General features: G+C 42.9%; 1 protein-coding gene across 2 annotated transcripts in view; it reads right to left on the reverse strand.

Annotated features, from left to right (window-relative positions):
* TKT (transketolase) overlaps positions 1-15,661 on the reverse strand; it is a 38,555-nt gene extending 22,894 nt beyond the window's left edge. Inside the window, exons 1-4 of one of the 2 annotated variants that reach the window (XM_075938916.2) lie at positions 15,314-15,661; positions 5,682-5,799; positions 3,182-3,295; positions 1,125-1,222 (exon numbers count right to left, since the gene is read on the reverse strand). In XM_075938916.2, coding sequence (XP_075795031.2) covers positions 1,125-1,222; positions 3,182-3,295; positions 5,682-5,799; positions 15,314-15,420 — 437 coding nt within the window. In that variant the 5' untranslated portion in view covers positions 15,421-15,661. Of the gene's footprint in view, positions 1-1,124; positions 1,223-3,181; positions 3,296-5,681; positions 5,800-8,969; positions 8,992-15,313 lie in introns of those variants that run through there. The other variant, XM_089781189.1, reaches the window with a different exon arrangement.
* Between the last annotated feature and the right edge of the window lie 629 nt (positions 15,662-16,290).

Below are 16,290 nucleotides of genomic sequence, written 5' to 3' on the forward strand. Positions count from 1 at the left end.
TAATACCTGAGCACGGACTGCTAGACTCAGCCCTTAGGTTTATCTTTTGTCACAATTTTTTGGATGGCCATGTAGATCTCCATGTAAAATGAATATTGCCTGTTGACTATCACAATAGCAATGTATTTGTTTTAAAACAAAACTGAGCAGAAGCCTTATAAGATTAAATATTATAAGAGCTACTGAACTATAGTATCCCATATTACCACAGTCACCTACGAATGCACACATCACAAGATTCTTGTCTGCACTTGATAATTGACTCGGGCGAATTACAATTCCACACATACTGGCTGCTTTCCAATGCTACATTCAGTACCACTATTTGTGCCAGTAATCACCGTGTAAATTATTCCTACAACTACCACCTGTTCAACTGTATTAAAATCAGCAAATCGTCTTTCATAGAAATGATTTCAAGCTAATGAAGCGTAGGATTTAATAATATATTAACTAAGCAAGCTGTATTTGAATGTGCTAAAAATGTCAAATAATACACATCAACCTTATCTGTATGAGAAAGAAAGCGATCTAATATGTCTTTTGACATCTACTTTCCTTGTCCGCCAGCCTGAGAAACAGCAGAAAAGTCATTCCTGCTCTGGAGTTGTATGGATTCCAGTTAACATTCTGGACTGCTATTTATGGCCCAGCAGTGCTCCCATTAATTTTAATGGGAGCACAACCAGGTCCTTCTTCATATTTTCTTTATTACCTGTCTTTACTCTGTAACAACAGCGGCAGCTATATTCAGCTAGATTCTTCTCTGAGTAAGAGGGCATAACAGCTTTGAATGAACAGTGTTTTTCCATATGCTGAAGGCTAGTGGCTGCTCCATACAACATGCCACCTTCCCTGTGCAGAAATAGTAACATCACCCTGGCACCACTGTCAGGTTACGCAGGAACAGTGTGCATCCATTTTTGTTAATCCTTGGAGCTGCATTATTTTGTTAACAGGGCTTCTCAGATACCACTTTAATTTCCAAACTGAATTTGGAGTTGGGTAAGGAGTAGAAAATAATGGAGTAAATAATTTTTGAACAGGGTAAGAATGCAATCTGTTTGCTCAGCAATTTTTTCTCCCCTACACAGCATAAAATACTAAACATGAAAAAGAATTACCTGGCTTTATCAAAGTATTTGCCAGTATAGGCCATACCACAGGCAGCACCAAGTCCCTGACCAAGGGATCCAGTAGCTACATCAGTGAATGGTTGTTTCTGAAAATAAAAAGGCAACAATTACTTTGCAATTAAGAATTTCAAACACTAAATTCACAGGATGAGAAAGTTAATTCCCACTTCAATGGATTCTCACAACAGCAGGACAGAATTCCAACCTCGTACTAAGGCCACGTCTATACTTAGCATGCCAAAGATCAATCTTCTGGAGTTTGATTTAGTGGGTCTAGTTAAGACCCACCAAACTGAATGATGAGGGCATTTCCGTCCAGCAGATGCGAGGAGTAAGGGAAGCTGACGGAAGTGTTTGCTACTGTCTGTCTCCCTCTGTGAAGACAGCACCAAGTTCAGCTTAAGATGGGGTGGGCAAAAGGGCCTCTGCGAGCTGGATCCGGCCAGCCAAGTGGGTTGATCTGCCTGTGGAGGCCCTGCCACTCCCCCAGCACCAGACAAATTGGGGCCTGGGATGCGAGCAAAGACTTCACACGCTCCTCGACCCCCAGACCAATCATGATCTGTGGGTGGAGAAGCAGGGAAGTCTCCTGGCCCCGCCCTTACTGCTTGAGGCCCCGCCCCTTACAATGTGGCCCGGAGCCACTTGAAAAATTTCTGAAGTGGCCCCCGGCAAAAAATTATTGCCCACCCCTGGCTTAAGGTATGTTTACTTCAGCTATGTATTTTATGTATCTGGAGTTCTGTACCTTAACTTAGCCTTCCAAGTATAGTATAGACCTGGCCTAAGAAGAGGTTAATGAGATGGGCCCAGACCATGATTCATTCAATTTCAAGCCTGTGGATTTCAGTACATTTGAATGGATTCAAAGTCCCTATGAATACTGCCCTGTCCCACTTCTCCACTGGCAGCACAGGTGGCTTAATAGCCACAGTACCACTGGCTAACAGCCCTGCAACTATGCATCGATCCTGTCAGAGATGGCATGGAAAGGGGTAGATCAAGAGTAGAAACTGAAAAGAAAAGCATTAGATCCAACAAATAACTTGAGGTGCCTTGCTTGAAAATCTTTTCTTACTCTTCTCCTTGGGATAGTGGGAGTGGCAGCAAAAAGCTAATGGCTCCAGCAGGAGTGAGGGTGAAAAACTAGTAAGGCAATTAGATAGGTTTCCTTTGAAACGAGAGATGCTACCTCAGTTTCCCCATAGGGAAAGATGATGAGCCATGCAGTAACTCCACAAAAAGTGGTTAGTATGGGGTCAACATTTTAATAAAGTCATGATAAGTCATATTCTTGGGCATCCACTTCTACTGGAACAAGCAGTTCTCTCATGAATGGTGGGTGAACCTAGGTCTGGGGGAGGAAAGCCCTCCAGCCCTGCTCCTTTTGCCTGAGACCCTGTGCCTGCTACTTATGGCCCCCATGGGAGCTATGTCCCCCCACCTGTTTAAGTGGAGCCCTCCCCCAGCTCTGATCATGGGAGGCCTGTGCTTCCACCCCCAATCAAGCACAGACCACCTGTAGCCTGATTCCTCCAGAGCACGGGCAGTCTCTCCCACCCTCCCCAACCACTTGTGGCCTGAGCACTTGCAAACTGTGGTCCAGCCACAGGTCTCCCTCCCCACAAGCACTTGTGGTCTGCAGCCCAGCCTCTCCAGAGGATGAGTAGCAGCCCACAGACCCCCTGTCCCCGACCATGGGGAAGGTGGGCACCACTCTCTCCCACTCCAGCCTCCTCAGTTCCAGACCAGGAGGAGAACTGGCAGTGCAGGACTGAAGCCCAGGCGCTGAACAGGGAGAACAGAGTGTGGGCGGAGCCAGATAGTGCCTTCTCAAAATGCCTATCTTCCACTGCCTCTTCTACCTGCTGACGATAAGTTCTCTATTTTTCTAGCCACAGACACTACCAACTTCTTTAAAAAAATCTTTATCTTTACTGTGCAATAGTTAGCAACCAGAACTTGTTGCATAAGATGCATGTATTTCTTGATTCACATGAAGTTCCTATTTTAATAATGATTACGCTTATTCCTCAAATACTCACTGGTACAGGGTGTCCTTCCAAAATGGAATCTATTTTCCTCAAGTTTAATAATTCTGCTTCTTGTAGGAAGCCTGCCTCAGCCCAGACAGCATACAGAATTGGTGCCGCGTGGCCCTAGGAGGGAAAAAAAAAATCAATTGTAAATGAAGAGCAAATTTTCACAGTATTCGATATTGAGACAAAATAATAATGTATAAACGTGACAAATTCAGCTCCATGGATCCTTTATGTCCACTAAAAGTTTCTTTACAATGTAAGGGACCAAGATCTAAAATGCCTGCAAATAAATCGCTGCTTCATATTGGCTCTAATCCCTTTGCGTTTTTTTGGAGACCTGGGACTTCCACAGATTCCTGCTTTTACTCTATCCATGGTCAAGGACTGCACTAATCAGACTTCCAGCCATGAAAGAAAGCTTGTGTACCTATTTTAAAGCTCTTAAAGGAGGTCATACTTGAGGAGGGATAGATTCTGTCTTAGGAAGAGCTAATCCAATGGAAGACTTCAAATATTATGAGAGACTTGGGGTACGTCTAGACTACATGCCTCTGTCGCCAGAGGCATGTAGATTAGGCTACCAGACATAGTAAAATGAAGCGGCAATTTAAATAATCGACGCTTCATTTAAATTTACATGGCTGCCGCGCTGAGCCGACAAACAGCTGATCAGCTGATTGTCGGCTCAGCGCGATAGTCTGGACGCGCGGGTGTCGACATCAAAGGTATTTGTCGACCACCCAGGTATGCCTCCTGGGATGAGGTTTACCTGGGTGGTCGACAAATCCCTTTGATGTCAACACCCACGCGTCCAGACTATCGCGCTGAGCCGACAAACAGCTGATTAGCTGTTTGTCGGCTCAGCGCGGCAGCCATGTAAATTTAAATGAAGCGGCGATTATTTAAATCGCCGCTTCATTTTACTATGTCTGGTAGCCTAATCTACATGCCTCTGGCGACAGAGGCATGTAGTCTAGACGTACCCTATAACTTGGACTCTACATTTAATGGGAGGAGACTGAACTACTGGGTAACACAACCAGGAGAACCAGTGTTTCTGAATAATGAGATGCTGAGTTTTGTCCCAGTTGGAGCTTTTTAAGTATGTACGGATTTAAGATTAAATTCAGTGAGTAGTAACTATCGCAATTAGAGAACTTGAATCCACAAGTCACTGTGCCCAAGTTTGAATCTAATGTGGAGCCCAAAGCGGTGGAAGGACAGAAGTCTTCATCTCAAGGACAGAAGTCTTCATCACTGGGGTGGGGTGGAATCTAAAGCAGAATCAAGTTCTTTGAAGTGATTCCCTCTTCCTATCAGCATCATCTCAAAAATTGTCTGGTTTCTTTAGCTAGCTAGTTGCTCCTCCTCCAGGTACTGAATTCATATAAGCTCCAAGAAAGCTGAGAGGAATTGCTATAAACATTTCCCCTCTAGAGGGTGACTATCTATGTTCCAAATTTCAGCCTGATCATGCCAAAATTCAGATTCCCTATTTGCAGTCCATTCTGCAGTCTGCTGGGATGCTCCCTAGTTTCAGACTGTATAACACCACCTGGTACAGTAATTTTGCCACTTTTTCTTAACAATATTTGATGTCTGAAATGCTACTTACCATAAAGTATTTCAAAGCACTTTGTAAACTCAAATGTATACTTAGGGTATCTGCCACAGAAGATGATAGCAATATGTTTAACACCACAGAACAGTTTAGAACAGAAAATAGAGGACTTCATACAGACTTTAAACAACAAGGATGTAATTACCTGAGCTGAAATTTATTCAGAATTCCAAGCTAACATCCCACTCTGACTAAAAGTGCCATGGAAACTTTGATGTCCTCAGAACATTTGTTTTATTTCTTAGCTGAATAAACTACACCTTCAGAAGCACTGTTCTCTTTAGTATCTTATTAGTGAATAGGGAAAGAATGTCACCCGCTGAACTGCAATTGCTACTTCCCATCATGCTCCTAAGAACGCTCCCAACACTGTACTAAGATAGCATGACAAACATCAGAGCTCTGGAAAGGATCACAGTAAAGGCAAGATGGCCACAGACAGAAGGGACATCACAAAAAGCTTAACCATAACTTATGGGTTAAAATACACATAATGGCATATTTTTTGGCTTTGCCTTTAAATTACATTGCTTCTGGATAGATTTCTCATATAGTACCAGGAAAGAATATAAAACATTTGTAATTCAACAACTCAACTGCTTAAGTATTTTGAATGTTACAGCAACACACTGACACACAGAAATCTGGAAGTTCCTTTCAGGCTTATCCTTTCCCATGTTCGGCAAGATTTTATTTGGCATTTTCCTCTTTTCTCACATAAGATAATCTTAAAATTCTTTTCAAAAGATTTTTATTGCCATTACTAGAGTTGCATACTGATAAGACCAAATATTAGTCAAGAAAACAAATATGTTTATTTAGCAAACAACTAATCTATGAATTAGATTGAGAAAGTATATTCCAACTAGTTCTGGTTCTTACCTTTGAGAGTACAAACCGGTCATTGCTGGGGTTTCGGGGATCTTTTGCTTTGTACTTCATGGTATGAAAAAAGAGCACAGACATGATCTCTGCTGCACTGCAACATGATGTCGGGTGGCTACAAGTCAAAGCAGATACAAGATTATCATTACTACTGTCAACTTGCATCCATATAATTAGAATACCAGCTTGCTAGTCCTCTATTCCTCATTGTTAACATACGTAATTCTAAGTGCTTTTGATTGCCCAAACCATCTACTGTTATCCTACTACCAATTAGCTGTACTTTAAGAGCATACAATGTCTTGTTATCTAAACCAAAGTGGATGTTAAAATGCAGGCCTTACAGATAGGTCACTGGCTTATCTGTTTGGGCACTCTATTCCTCTCCACACCAAGGAATGTCATCACAATCAGCAATTCTAAGGTGTAAGAGAGAATATGCAATACGTGCTTGAAATTATTCTGTTCATTTATCAGTAGGAGTAAAATTAATCCTAAAGCAGAGGGCAAGAGCAGCGGCCTTCAGGCACTTAGAACTCACATTAAATGAGCAGGGGTAAGTGTGATTCAGTATCTTGTGCAGGCCCTTTGCATAGGGGAGAATGTCACCCTCAAAATGCTGTGTGTTTTAGAGAGCTCTGAGACTTTTAAAAACGTATTACATAAACCCCAACTACATTCTATCTTGTATCATAAGAGCAACTATCATAAAGAGACTTTGAAAGAATGTGTCTTATAAGATAGTATTAAATAATAGAAACGTTTCTCTCATTTTATTTCCATGTCAATAAAACAAATTTTTAGGTAGCGAAAACTGGAAGGATCATTTTATGATAATTAGTTTATTTGTGGTAATTTTAATTAAGGGTGTTAAATTTCTATTAATCACTTAATCGAGCGGTCAATGGAAATTCCATCAACTACTCGATTAATCAGTGGTGGGGCGCCTGCTATCCCTGATGCACCTCTGCCTTTTAAATGTAGTAAGAGCTGGCTGCAGCTTTTACATTTAAAAGGCAGAGACACAGTGAGGAACCTGGGATGAGTGGGGACTCAAGCAGTCCCCACTCATGCCAGGTCCTACCTGCTGCACCCCCACAAGGCTCTTACTATCTTTAAAAGGCAGAGGTGCAGCAGTTGGGACCCAGCACAAGCCGGAACTTCTTTAATCCCCACTTGCGCCATTTCCCCTGCTGCACCTCTGCTTCCCCTGACCCCCCTCCCCACAGAGATGGTGCTGGGAGACAACTTGCTTTTAAGCTGGCTCCCACCAGCACTGGCTCCTGCTTCCCTACCCCCCCCCCCATGCTGCCTCTGATACAGAGGTAACAATGGGAGGGGGTGACTAGTAAAGTAGTGACTCAACTACTTAGGCTTATCAGGGTAGTCAACTTACATCCCTAATTTTAACAACATGATCAAGTTCTGCAACTGAAAAATGATGATTTGTTTCATTTATGACTAATGGAAAGCTGAGTATTTTCTAACATTTAGAGTGTGAAATATTGAGCAAGTTGATACATTTCAGTATCTTGGTTCCATTGATGTTGGGGCACTTTTTCCACAGTCTTTAATGGGCTCACAAAGGATTATTTCAACCATATATTGCTATAAAAGCTCAGAAGTGTGCACCCCAATTTCAGAAATAATCATGCCAGACAGCATATTAACCAGGGATGTAAAATCCCATTTAATTGTCTAACCAATTAAATATATTGTTTAACCAGTAAACTAAAAGGGAGGCAAGTGTGGGGATAGAGAGAGTGCTCCAGCACAGCAGTAGCAGCCTCCTCACCCCAAAGGCAGAGGTTGCTCCATCCTCCTAGTCAGAGCAGCTCCTGTCCACAGTGGGCCCCATGGGGCTGGAGCAACCCCATGCCCACAGCAGGCAGGGAGCTATTTCAGCCCCACTGGTTAATCAAAACCGGTAAGCTTCACCCGTTAAGAGTGAGGCTTACTAGTTAAATCTTCACCATCCACAATATTAACTAGAAGAGGGTCAAAACATGAAAGGTGGTGTTTCCAGCTGTGGATGGCAAATTATTGGGCAGTAGTGTTTCAAATGTCACAGAAAGGTATTCTTACACTGTTACTAGTATTCCCTAGCATTACAAACAATTACCATTTGAAGTTACTATCCACCCTTATACATTCTATGGGCATCACTGCCCAAAAAATGAACACACAGAATTGTATACCTGGCTGTGATTTATAAATACAGGCAGTCCCCGGGTTACATGGATCCGACTTACATCGGATCCCTACTTACAAACGGGGTGAGGCAACCCCGCACTAGCTGCTTCCCCCCAGCAGACCAGGGAGACACGAAGCTAGGGCCCCCCCGCCCCAGCATACCAGGGAGCAGCTTTTCTCAGCAGACACCTCAGCTTGAGAATAAAGGACTGAGTGAAGTGAGGTGTGGGAGAATAAAACTGAGCTCTGGAGAAATGTTTGGCTAGAGTTTCCCCTACAATATGTACCAGTTCCGACTTACATACAAATTCAACTTAAGAACAAACCTACAGTCCCATTCTTGTACGTAACCCGGGGACTGCCTGTATCTCTGAATATATAGATTTTCATGTGCAGTCTTGACATTAAATGCATTCCTAATAGAAGGCATTTTAGCCTCCTTGAAAACACGGCCTCTGTTTTTCACCGTTTATTTGCCAATTACCTCACAAGTAATTTTAGGATTTTGATTAGACCCCAAAGTAGCAATTTTCAGGCATTAATTAATATGAAAGAGGAATATTCTTGATCTCAGCAGTCACTATGTGATGAACTAATGGCTAAACACATCAGTACTGGGCTTGGAAGGAAACTCCAGTGTTCAAATTAGAAGGTGGTTTTCTTGTCTACAAATATTTACCAGTAAGCTTTTAATATAATATTCATTTAAAACCTGAAGCCCTATTTATAAAGCAAGAACACTTTAGTTAAGAATATCACCCAGATAAACTTTTATTTTCCATGTCTACAATTCCATGCATGTTAGGATTAATAAACAGTTTACAGTACAACTTAAATCGGAATACAAATATTTTTGCTAGTGGCACTTCTCCCCCTCCCGGCTAATACTCTCTTATTTCAGTATGAAGTTAGACACATGCAAACACTCTTGCAAAATGCAAAGTAAAGATTAGTGTCCATCCCCTAGTAGGCACTCAAACACTAGGAACCAAAATAATTAGGTTTAAACCATGATTCAAACATAGATTAGTAAATACTTATACATGTGAGTTAATCCTTACATGCTTGTTCAAACTTTTCATTATACTTAACCATATTGCTATGAACTCTTGGTCTTGGGAAAAAAGGTTTTAAGCAACCTAGAATGGTGAGCATATGAAAAAAATAAAAATAAAAAAATGTATAAAACATAAGAAGTTGACTCAAAAAAAAAAGATTGCAGAACTACTGGTTAATTAAATGCTTTTTTATTTTAGAAAAATAACTCAAGGTGAGACTGTACATCAGATACTACAAATCAATCTCAAAACAATGTACAGAATTCCGTTTGATCAGGTAGAAAGATCTACCTGTGCTAAGATACAATAAAACCCAAGGCACAGTTTATTAGGTCTAAATCGATAGCAAAAAGTTATTTATTAGAAAGAGAAAAATATGACAAACAATATCTTTGCACTACCCATACATAATCTTCTATGTTCCATTCAGAATTGACATCCAATTTTGAATTTTAAGAAGGTGGTATGGTTTGTAAAATTCATTGTCAGCTGGCTTTTATAGAAACATCACCATACTTTTGAATTTGTTTCCAATAAACAAGAGAATACAAGGAATTAGGTTCTGCATCTCCAGCTCTTGAAGGAAATCCTGGCTCAGTTAATGTAGCCAAGTTTATAGTCTTGATTAGGGATGTTACTCATTGTTTAAAATGTTAACCGGTTGAACACTAGGTTTAACTGGTTAACCTTAAAGCAGACTCCCTTCTGAGACACAGAGGGTTGATCCAGCCCAGCTGAGCCATGGGTTAACAGATTATCTGTTTAAAATGTTAACCGGTTGAACACTAGGTTTAACTGGTTAACCTTAAAGCGGACTCCCTTCTGAGACACAGAGGGTTGATCCAGCCCAGCTGAGCCATGGGTTAACAGATTATCTGTAAACATCACCCAGCAAGGGAGATGCTTAGCAGGTAACCAGTTCATCGGTTAAACCTTTATATCCCTAGTCCTGCTATATATTTAAATAGCTACAAATGCAGCTAGAAGGGGCTTAATTAAAAAGAACAATATTGGGGAAAAAAACCTGCCAAAACTAAAAAATAATCATTCTAAGGTAACAATATCTGTTTATACCCCAAATTGTGAAACTTAACTGCTTCTAAAGAAATTCTTGCAGCTTCCACTTTTCAGAATCTTATCAAATCTTACAAGTAAACCATTGTTTCAAGAACTGCAGAAGTTCACCCTTTAATTTTTTTTCAAACTCCGTATCTCCTAACAGTCAAGACTATCAACTATGGCCAAAATGCCACTGGCATTAATAAAAGATCATCTTTTCCTCTACACAAACCCAGTGAAGATGCAGCACAAAAAGTGACAGTTCAATTTTACAATTAGCTAATTTAAATGCACCAGCTGGAAAAAAAAATAATGGAAGAGCTTGTCTGTCCACAAGGAAAAGAAAATAAACAATAATAGTCACGTTTATTAATCACACTGTCATGACTACAGTTGTGCAAAACTGTTTATTAAGAGAAGGACTAAAAACACCTAATCTCACATATCTGTAACTATGGACACTCTCAGGTGAATGAAGATGATAATCAATCTTCATTGTGAATTACCTAAATGTAGTTTTGTTAATGGACATATTGATTTTATATTTATTCATCTACTTTGATTTCCAAATACAATTGCAGTGGATTAACAGGAGAGTTTAAACATTTATTTGCCCATAAAACTGCATGTTTTAGTGGAACTGGAATAGCCCTAGCATCTCTAAATTTCACACATTATCTTGCAGGATCAAGATCCCAGATCCTTCCATCCTCATTCAGGCAAGCTCCCATGGTCTTCAATGAGAGTTTAATATGAGTAAAACTGCAGTAACTAGCTAATGTATCCTCATCTCACAATACTTATTGCAACACAGGTCATAATTCACAAAGTCACTTCCTTCAAGGAAGTCCACAAGTTCTCTTTTGTTCTTAAATGCTTTAATTTCAAGCATTTCCTGTATCTTTTCTTAATACTTCTGCACACAAACCATATTTAAAAACAAATTAACTTCCTTAAAACAGTTAATGTACAATGTGACTCAGATATAGTCTTTCTTTGCAATGAGCCTGTAATCAAATGTATTTGTATGCAGTGTTGTAGTCTTGTGGATCCCAAGATAGAGAGACAAGATGGGTGAGGTTATATCTTTTATTGGACCAACTTTTGTGGGTGAGAGAGAAAACTTGTGTCTCTCTCCAACAGAAGTTGCTCTAATAATTATCTTATCCACCTTGTCCTTCAAACGTAACTGAAAATCATGACCATTCTGTTCTATTTACTTTCTCACCCTGAGCGTCAAATTCTTATACTTGCCTTGTTCAGGTAATAAATATTTGGACAGAAGTATGCAGATATATGGCTGTGTGAGCTTGATTTGATTCCCTAGTGCTAATCAGACTGCTCTTGAAACTTTGCTCTTTCCTCCTATTAAATGCACTGCTGTGTCACCATCCTGGTTGATCAAGTCTCATTTATCAAGAAAACATCACTTGTCATGACAATATTCCCTGTGCTTTCCATATTTCATAACCAAGTTATTTCAGACTTTTCCCATTATTACGATGTAGTAAACAAATTAATGTGATTTTATTTTTGTGTTGCAAGTATTGAGTATTTTTATACATATACAAATAAAATATCAAGGAAACCTTTTTACCATTTTTCATATATTTTAAAATAAGTCAACTATAGCAAATCATTCCATTCCTACACTAAGGATTATAATCAGATATTGTTTCAAAACTGTTGAGGGGTTTTAATCCTGCTGCAAGTGAAGTCAATGGGAGTGTTACTACTGAACTGAAGGGGAGCAGAAGAGGGAACTACAGGTAAGTCTAGACTACATCCCTCTATCGGCAGAGGGATGTAAATGAGGCACTTTGAAAGTGCAAATGAAGCAGGGATTTAAATATCCCACGCTTCATTTGCATAATCGCATGATGGTGCTCTTTCGAACAAGTGCCAGTTTGAAAGTAAAACCGAAAGTAAAGACTGCCATTTTCGAAAGAACCACATCTAGACCGGTTTTACTTTCGAAATGGCACTTGTTCAAAAGAGCATAATGATGCGATTATGCAAATGAAGCACAGGATATTTAAATCACCGCTTCATTTGTGCTTTTAAAGTGCCTCATTTACATTACTCTGCAGAGAGGGATGTAGTCTAGACACAGCATAAGTCTATGCCGAGTTCCTTGACAAATGCTGTAAATATAAAAAATGAATAAAGAGGAACTGGTGAACACTCTGAATTTCAAAGTACCATCCAGACTAGACCAAATGAAACCAAGCATCTAAAATTAAGCCTGCAACAGGCTGAACATCCTCAACTTCCATTGACTTGGTAGCTTACAGGAATAAGCCAAAAAGTATCTTCTCAGTGGCTGTGTCTACACTGGTGCCTTCTTGCGCGAAAACGGCCGCTCTTGTGCAAAAACACGCCGCCTGTCTACAATGGCTGTGCATTCTTGCACAAGTAAACTGCTGTTGTACTGTAGAAAATTTGGGCTCCTTGCACGAGAACTCTGACGCTCCCTTTCAGGAAGAAGCCCTCTTGCGCAAGAGCTCTTCCAGAAGAGGCCGGTGTAGACAGGCAACATGCATTTCTTGCACAAGAAGCCCCTATGGTTAAAATGGCCATCAGAGCTTTCTTGCACAAGAGAGCGTCTACATTGGCATGGATGCTCTTGCGCAAAAGCACATGCCAGTGTAGATGCTCTCTTGTGGAAGAGTTTTTACACAGGAACTCTTCCGCAAAAGAGTTCTTGGGCAAGAAGCTGCCAGTGTAGACGTAGCCACAGTGTATATGGAGCGACAAAAAGCAAAAGAGAACTATCAACTTTCAATACAACACACAGAAACAAAATGTAAAAAATTTCTTATGCCAGAAACACAATTAAGATGTTAGTAAATTGGACAGATTTAAAATATTTTGTTGTAGACTAGTCTTTCCTATTAAGGCCTTAGTATCCACGGGACTACTTGTCCAATTCTTCTGTTTGAAAAGATGCATTTACAAACCATCTTTCAAAGGAGTAAATAAAATATAAATTGCAAAAAAGAATTCAGAGTCAGCATTCTACAATGAAAAGCTGAAGTGTGATGTTCAGCCAAAACTCTGGCTTTAATTTTGTATAAACAAACATGGATACTATTTTTCCATACATACAACATTATCAAAGCAAGGCTAACTCTGGAATTGGTACTAAACCCCATCCAGAGGCCTTAATAAACTGCCCATTTGAGATGCAGGCATTTTGCAGATAATCCCATTTGGGCTAACTTGAAATTCTGTAGAGAATTAGTTCCAACTGAGAGGCACAAAATGAAAAGGTTTGGCCCTAGGCATAAATTCTTTAGTTCTGAGATTAATTCAGCATTCCTGCTTTCTTTCTTTCTTTCTTTCCAGTCATAGTATATTTACTAGTACAGTGAACCTATACACACTTTGTTAACAATCAAATTTCCCCAAAAGGGTCATAATTAAGCTGTCAAAATGTTAAGTGCACGCTTTCTCAACCTGAATCCTGTCCAATCTTGCATCATCAAAGCTAATAAATACATGAGTAAAAGAAGCAATGTTCCAGAAAGACAAAATGCAAATCACTGTCTGCTCCGCCCCTCCCCTGCACACAAAGGAATCCATCCCCCCTTTCATGAACATATACCCAAAGTCACACAGGTAGGACACTGAGAAGGAAGGTTCAGCCCTGATGTTTAACAGTTATCTATCTTATCTTTAAACTGACTAGTTTTTAAACAAACTCTCCAACATGAAGGATTTTTATCACTGCTCTTATCTCACACATACACTCCATATATACCCCTTTTATAAACATCCATTCCCCCACATAGCTTGCCTCTAAACCATACCCCATATATAAGCATCCATTCCCCCACATAGCTTGCTTCTAAACCTTTGCATACACCCCAATACAGTACACAACCCTCCATGCAAAAATGGACTCCACTGAACTTTACTCAAACAGCAGTCCTGAGGTACTAGGGCTATGAACTGCAAAGTGTGTTGACAGTGCCAAATTAAACACTGTCTAAACATATATTCCCACCCATATATACATACATACTACCCCAAATTGTTTAGTAGCTGTATCTTTTTATTTGTGCAAAAAATGGTTCCACATCAAATTCTCTACAGAAGGGCTTCACTGAACTGCACCAAGGAGTTCACATTAAAAGGGACAGTGATTCAACCTTTGCTCATTTCAAGTTTTGGGAAATGCAACTACTGTACTTCTTCAAAACTCCAGATTTCCTAATACTGAAAATTCTCTCAAATCAGCCCATCCCATACTGTGCATTTGCTCCCAGAAACACCGTGCAGCACTGCAGACAAACTCCCTACATATGGTTCAGCAGTCACCTGCTGCAGATTTTAAAACTCAGTAAAAATGAAATCTAGGGGCAAATTCTGCTTTCAGTTACTCCAGTAAGACCCCATTGAACTCAAAACCAGTAACTGTATTGGACAGTGTAGCCACAGCCGAGGGCAGTATCTGGGCCACTTCATTTCACTAGCCAAGTGACCTGCAAATTGGGAAAGTGGGAGGACAGAGGAAAAAGCGAGGTTGTAGGACTAACACAAGGGGCAGGTGGAGGCCACTGGACTGGGCAGAAGGAAGGGGGGTCTGGGAAGAATTACACGGAAGGCCTAAGATTGGAGGTAGTGATAGAGGATAAGCAGGGGACAGGCTGCACGAGGAGGCAGTGAGAGGGGGACTGCAGAAGGGCAGCCTGCACGGAGGGGTTGATGGGGGGAGGCTGCAAAGAAAGCAGAGCTAGGAGCAGGCCACACAAAGGGGGTGCGGGAGGCGGGCGTGCAGCGTGAGAATCTGTGGGGCTGGTGCCCGGCCGCAGGAGGGGGGCACAAGAGAAGAGTAAGCAGCGTGGGGGGGGGGCGGCTGCCAGGCCTCATGGGGGAGGAGTAGAGATGCGAGAATCTGTGGGGCGGATGCCCGGCCGCACGAGGGGGGCGCTGGAGGCGGCCGAGAATCGCGGGGATCTGTGGGGCGGGTGCCCGGCCGCACGAGGGGGGGGCGCAGGAGGCGGCCGAGGAGCACGGGGCTCTGTGGGGCGGGTGCCCGGCCGCACGAGGGGGGCGCAGGAGGCGGCCGAGGAGCACGGGGCTCTGTGGGGCGGGTGCCCGGCCGCACGAGGGGGGCGCAGGAGGCGGCCGAGGAGCACGGGGCTCTGTGGGGCGGGTGCCCGGCCGCACGAGGGGGGGCGCAGGAGGCGGCCGAGGAGCACGGGGCTCTGTGGGGCGGGTGCCCGGCCGCACGAGGGGGGGCGCGGGAGGCAGGCGAGGAGCGCGGGGCTCTGTGGGGCGGGTGCCGGCGCCAGGCCGGAGCCCCGGACTCACCCGGAGCCGGCGGCGGTGGTGGCCCGGATGGAGCTGATGCGCAGCCGGTTGGCCGCGTCCTTCAGGGCCTGCAGAGCCTGCTGGTCGGGCTTGTGATAAGCCTCCATGGTGCGGCGGGAGAGCGCGGGGCCTGGCCTGGGAGCAGAGTGAGGGACCGTCCGCGCCGCCTGCCGGCTCCAGCGAGACACACCCAGGCCGCCGTGGGGCCACCCACAGGCGGGGCCAGCCCGAGCTGCCGCTGGGATTAGCGGGTCGGCGGCCGGGCACGGGGTGGGATTGCCATGGGGATTAGGGCCTGGCGCTCGGGATTAAGGGGTTGGGTGAGGGGTGTAGCGGCGGGAATTAGGCGGCAGCGCCGCAGGAAGTCCCAGGCTACGAGCAAAGGATCTCCCCCCAGTTCAGCCCCCCCACGGGAACAGAGGCTGCTTTCCACTGACTGTGGCTGCGTTTCAATGCGCTGTGCCAAGGCTGTAAACCAAGCACGTGCGAGACACGGCTCCTTATGGCACGTGCAGCGCAACAAGGCAGGGATGGCGCAGCAGATCTGCAGCCTTTCCCCAGCCAAGGAGCCCTACATGGGTAGGATTGCAGAACCGGCATCCTCTTACTGTTAGATAAAGCTGATCTTTCATCATTCTACTCTATGGCCGTGTCTAGAATGGCTAGTTTTTCCAGTAAATCAGCTGCTTTTCCGGAAAAACTTGCTAGCTGTCTACACTGGCCACTTGAATTTCCACAAAAGCACTGACTTCCAACTGTAAGAAATCAGTGCTTTTGGCGGAAATACTATGCTGCTCCCGTTGGGGCAACAGTCCCCTTTGCGCAAATTTTTTGCGCAAAAGGGCCAGTGTAGACAGCTGAGATTTGTTTTCCGCAAAAAAGCCCAGATTGTGAAAATGGCGATCAGGGCTTTTTTGCGCAAAAGCACATCTAGATTGGCCACGGACACTTTTCCGCAAAAAGTGCTTTTGCGGAAA

Source organism: Pelodiscus sinensis, chromosome 11 (genome assembly GCF_052426305.1).
Source record: "Pelodiscus sinensis isolate ZL-2025 chromosome 11, ASM5242630v1, whole genome shotgun sequence".
Lineage (NCBI taxonomy): Eukaryota > Metazoa > Chordata > Testudines > Trionychidae > Pelodiscus > Pelodiscus sinensis.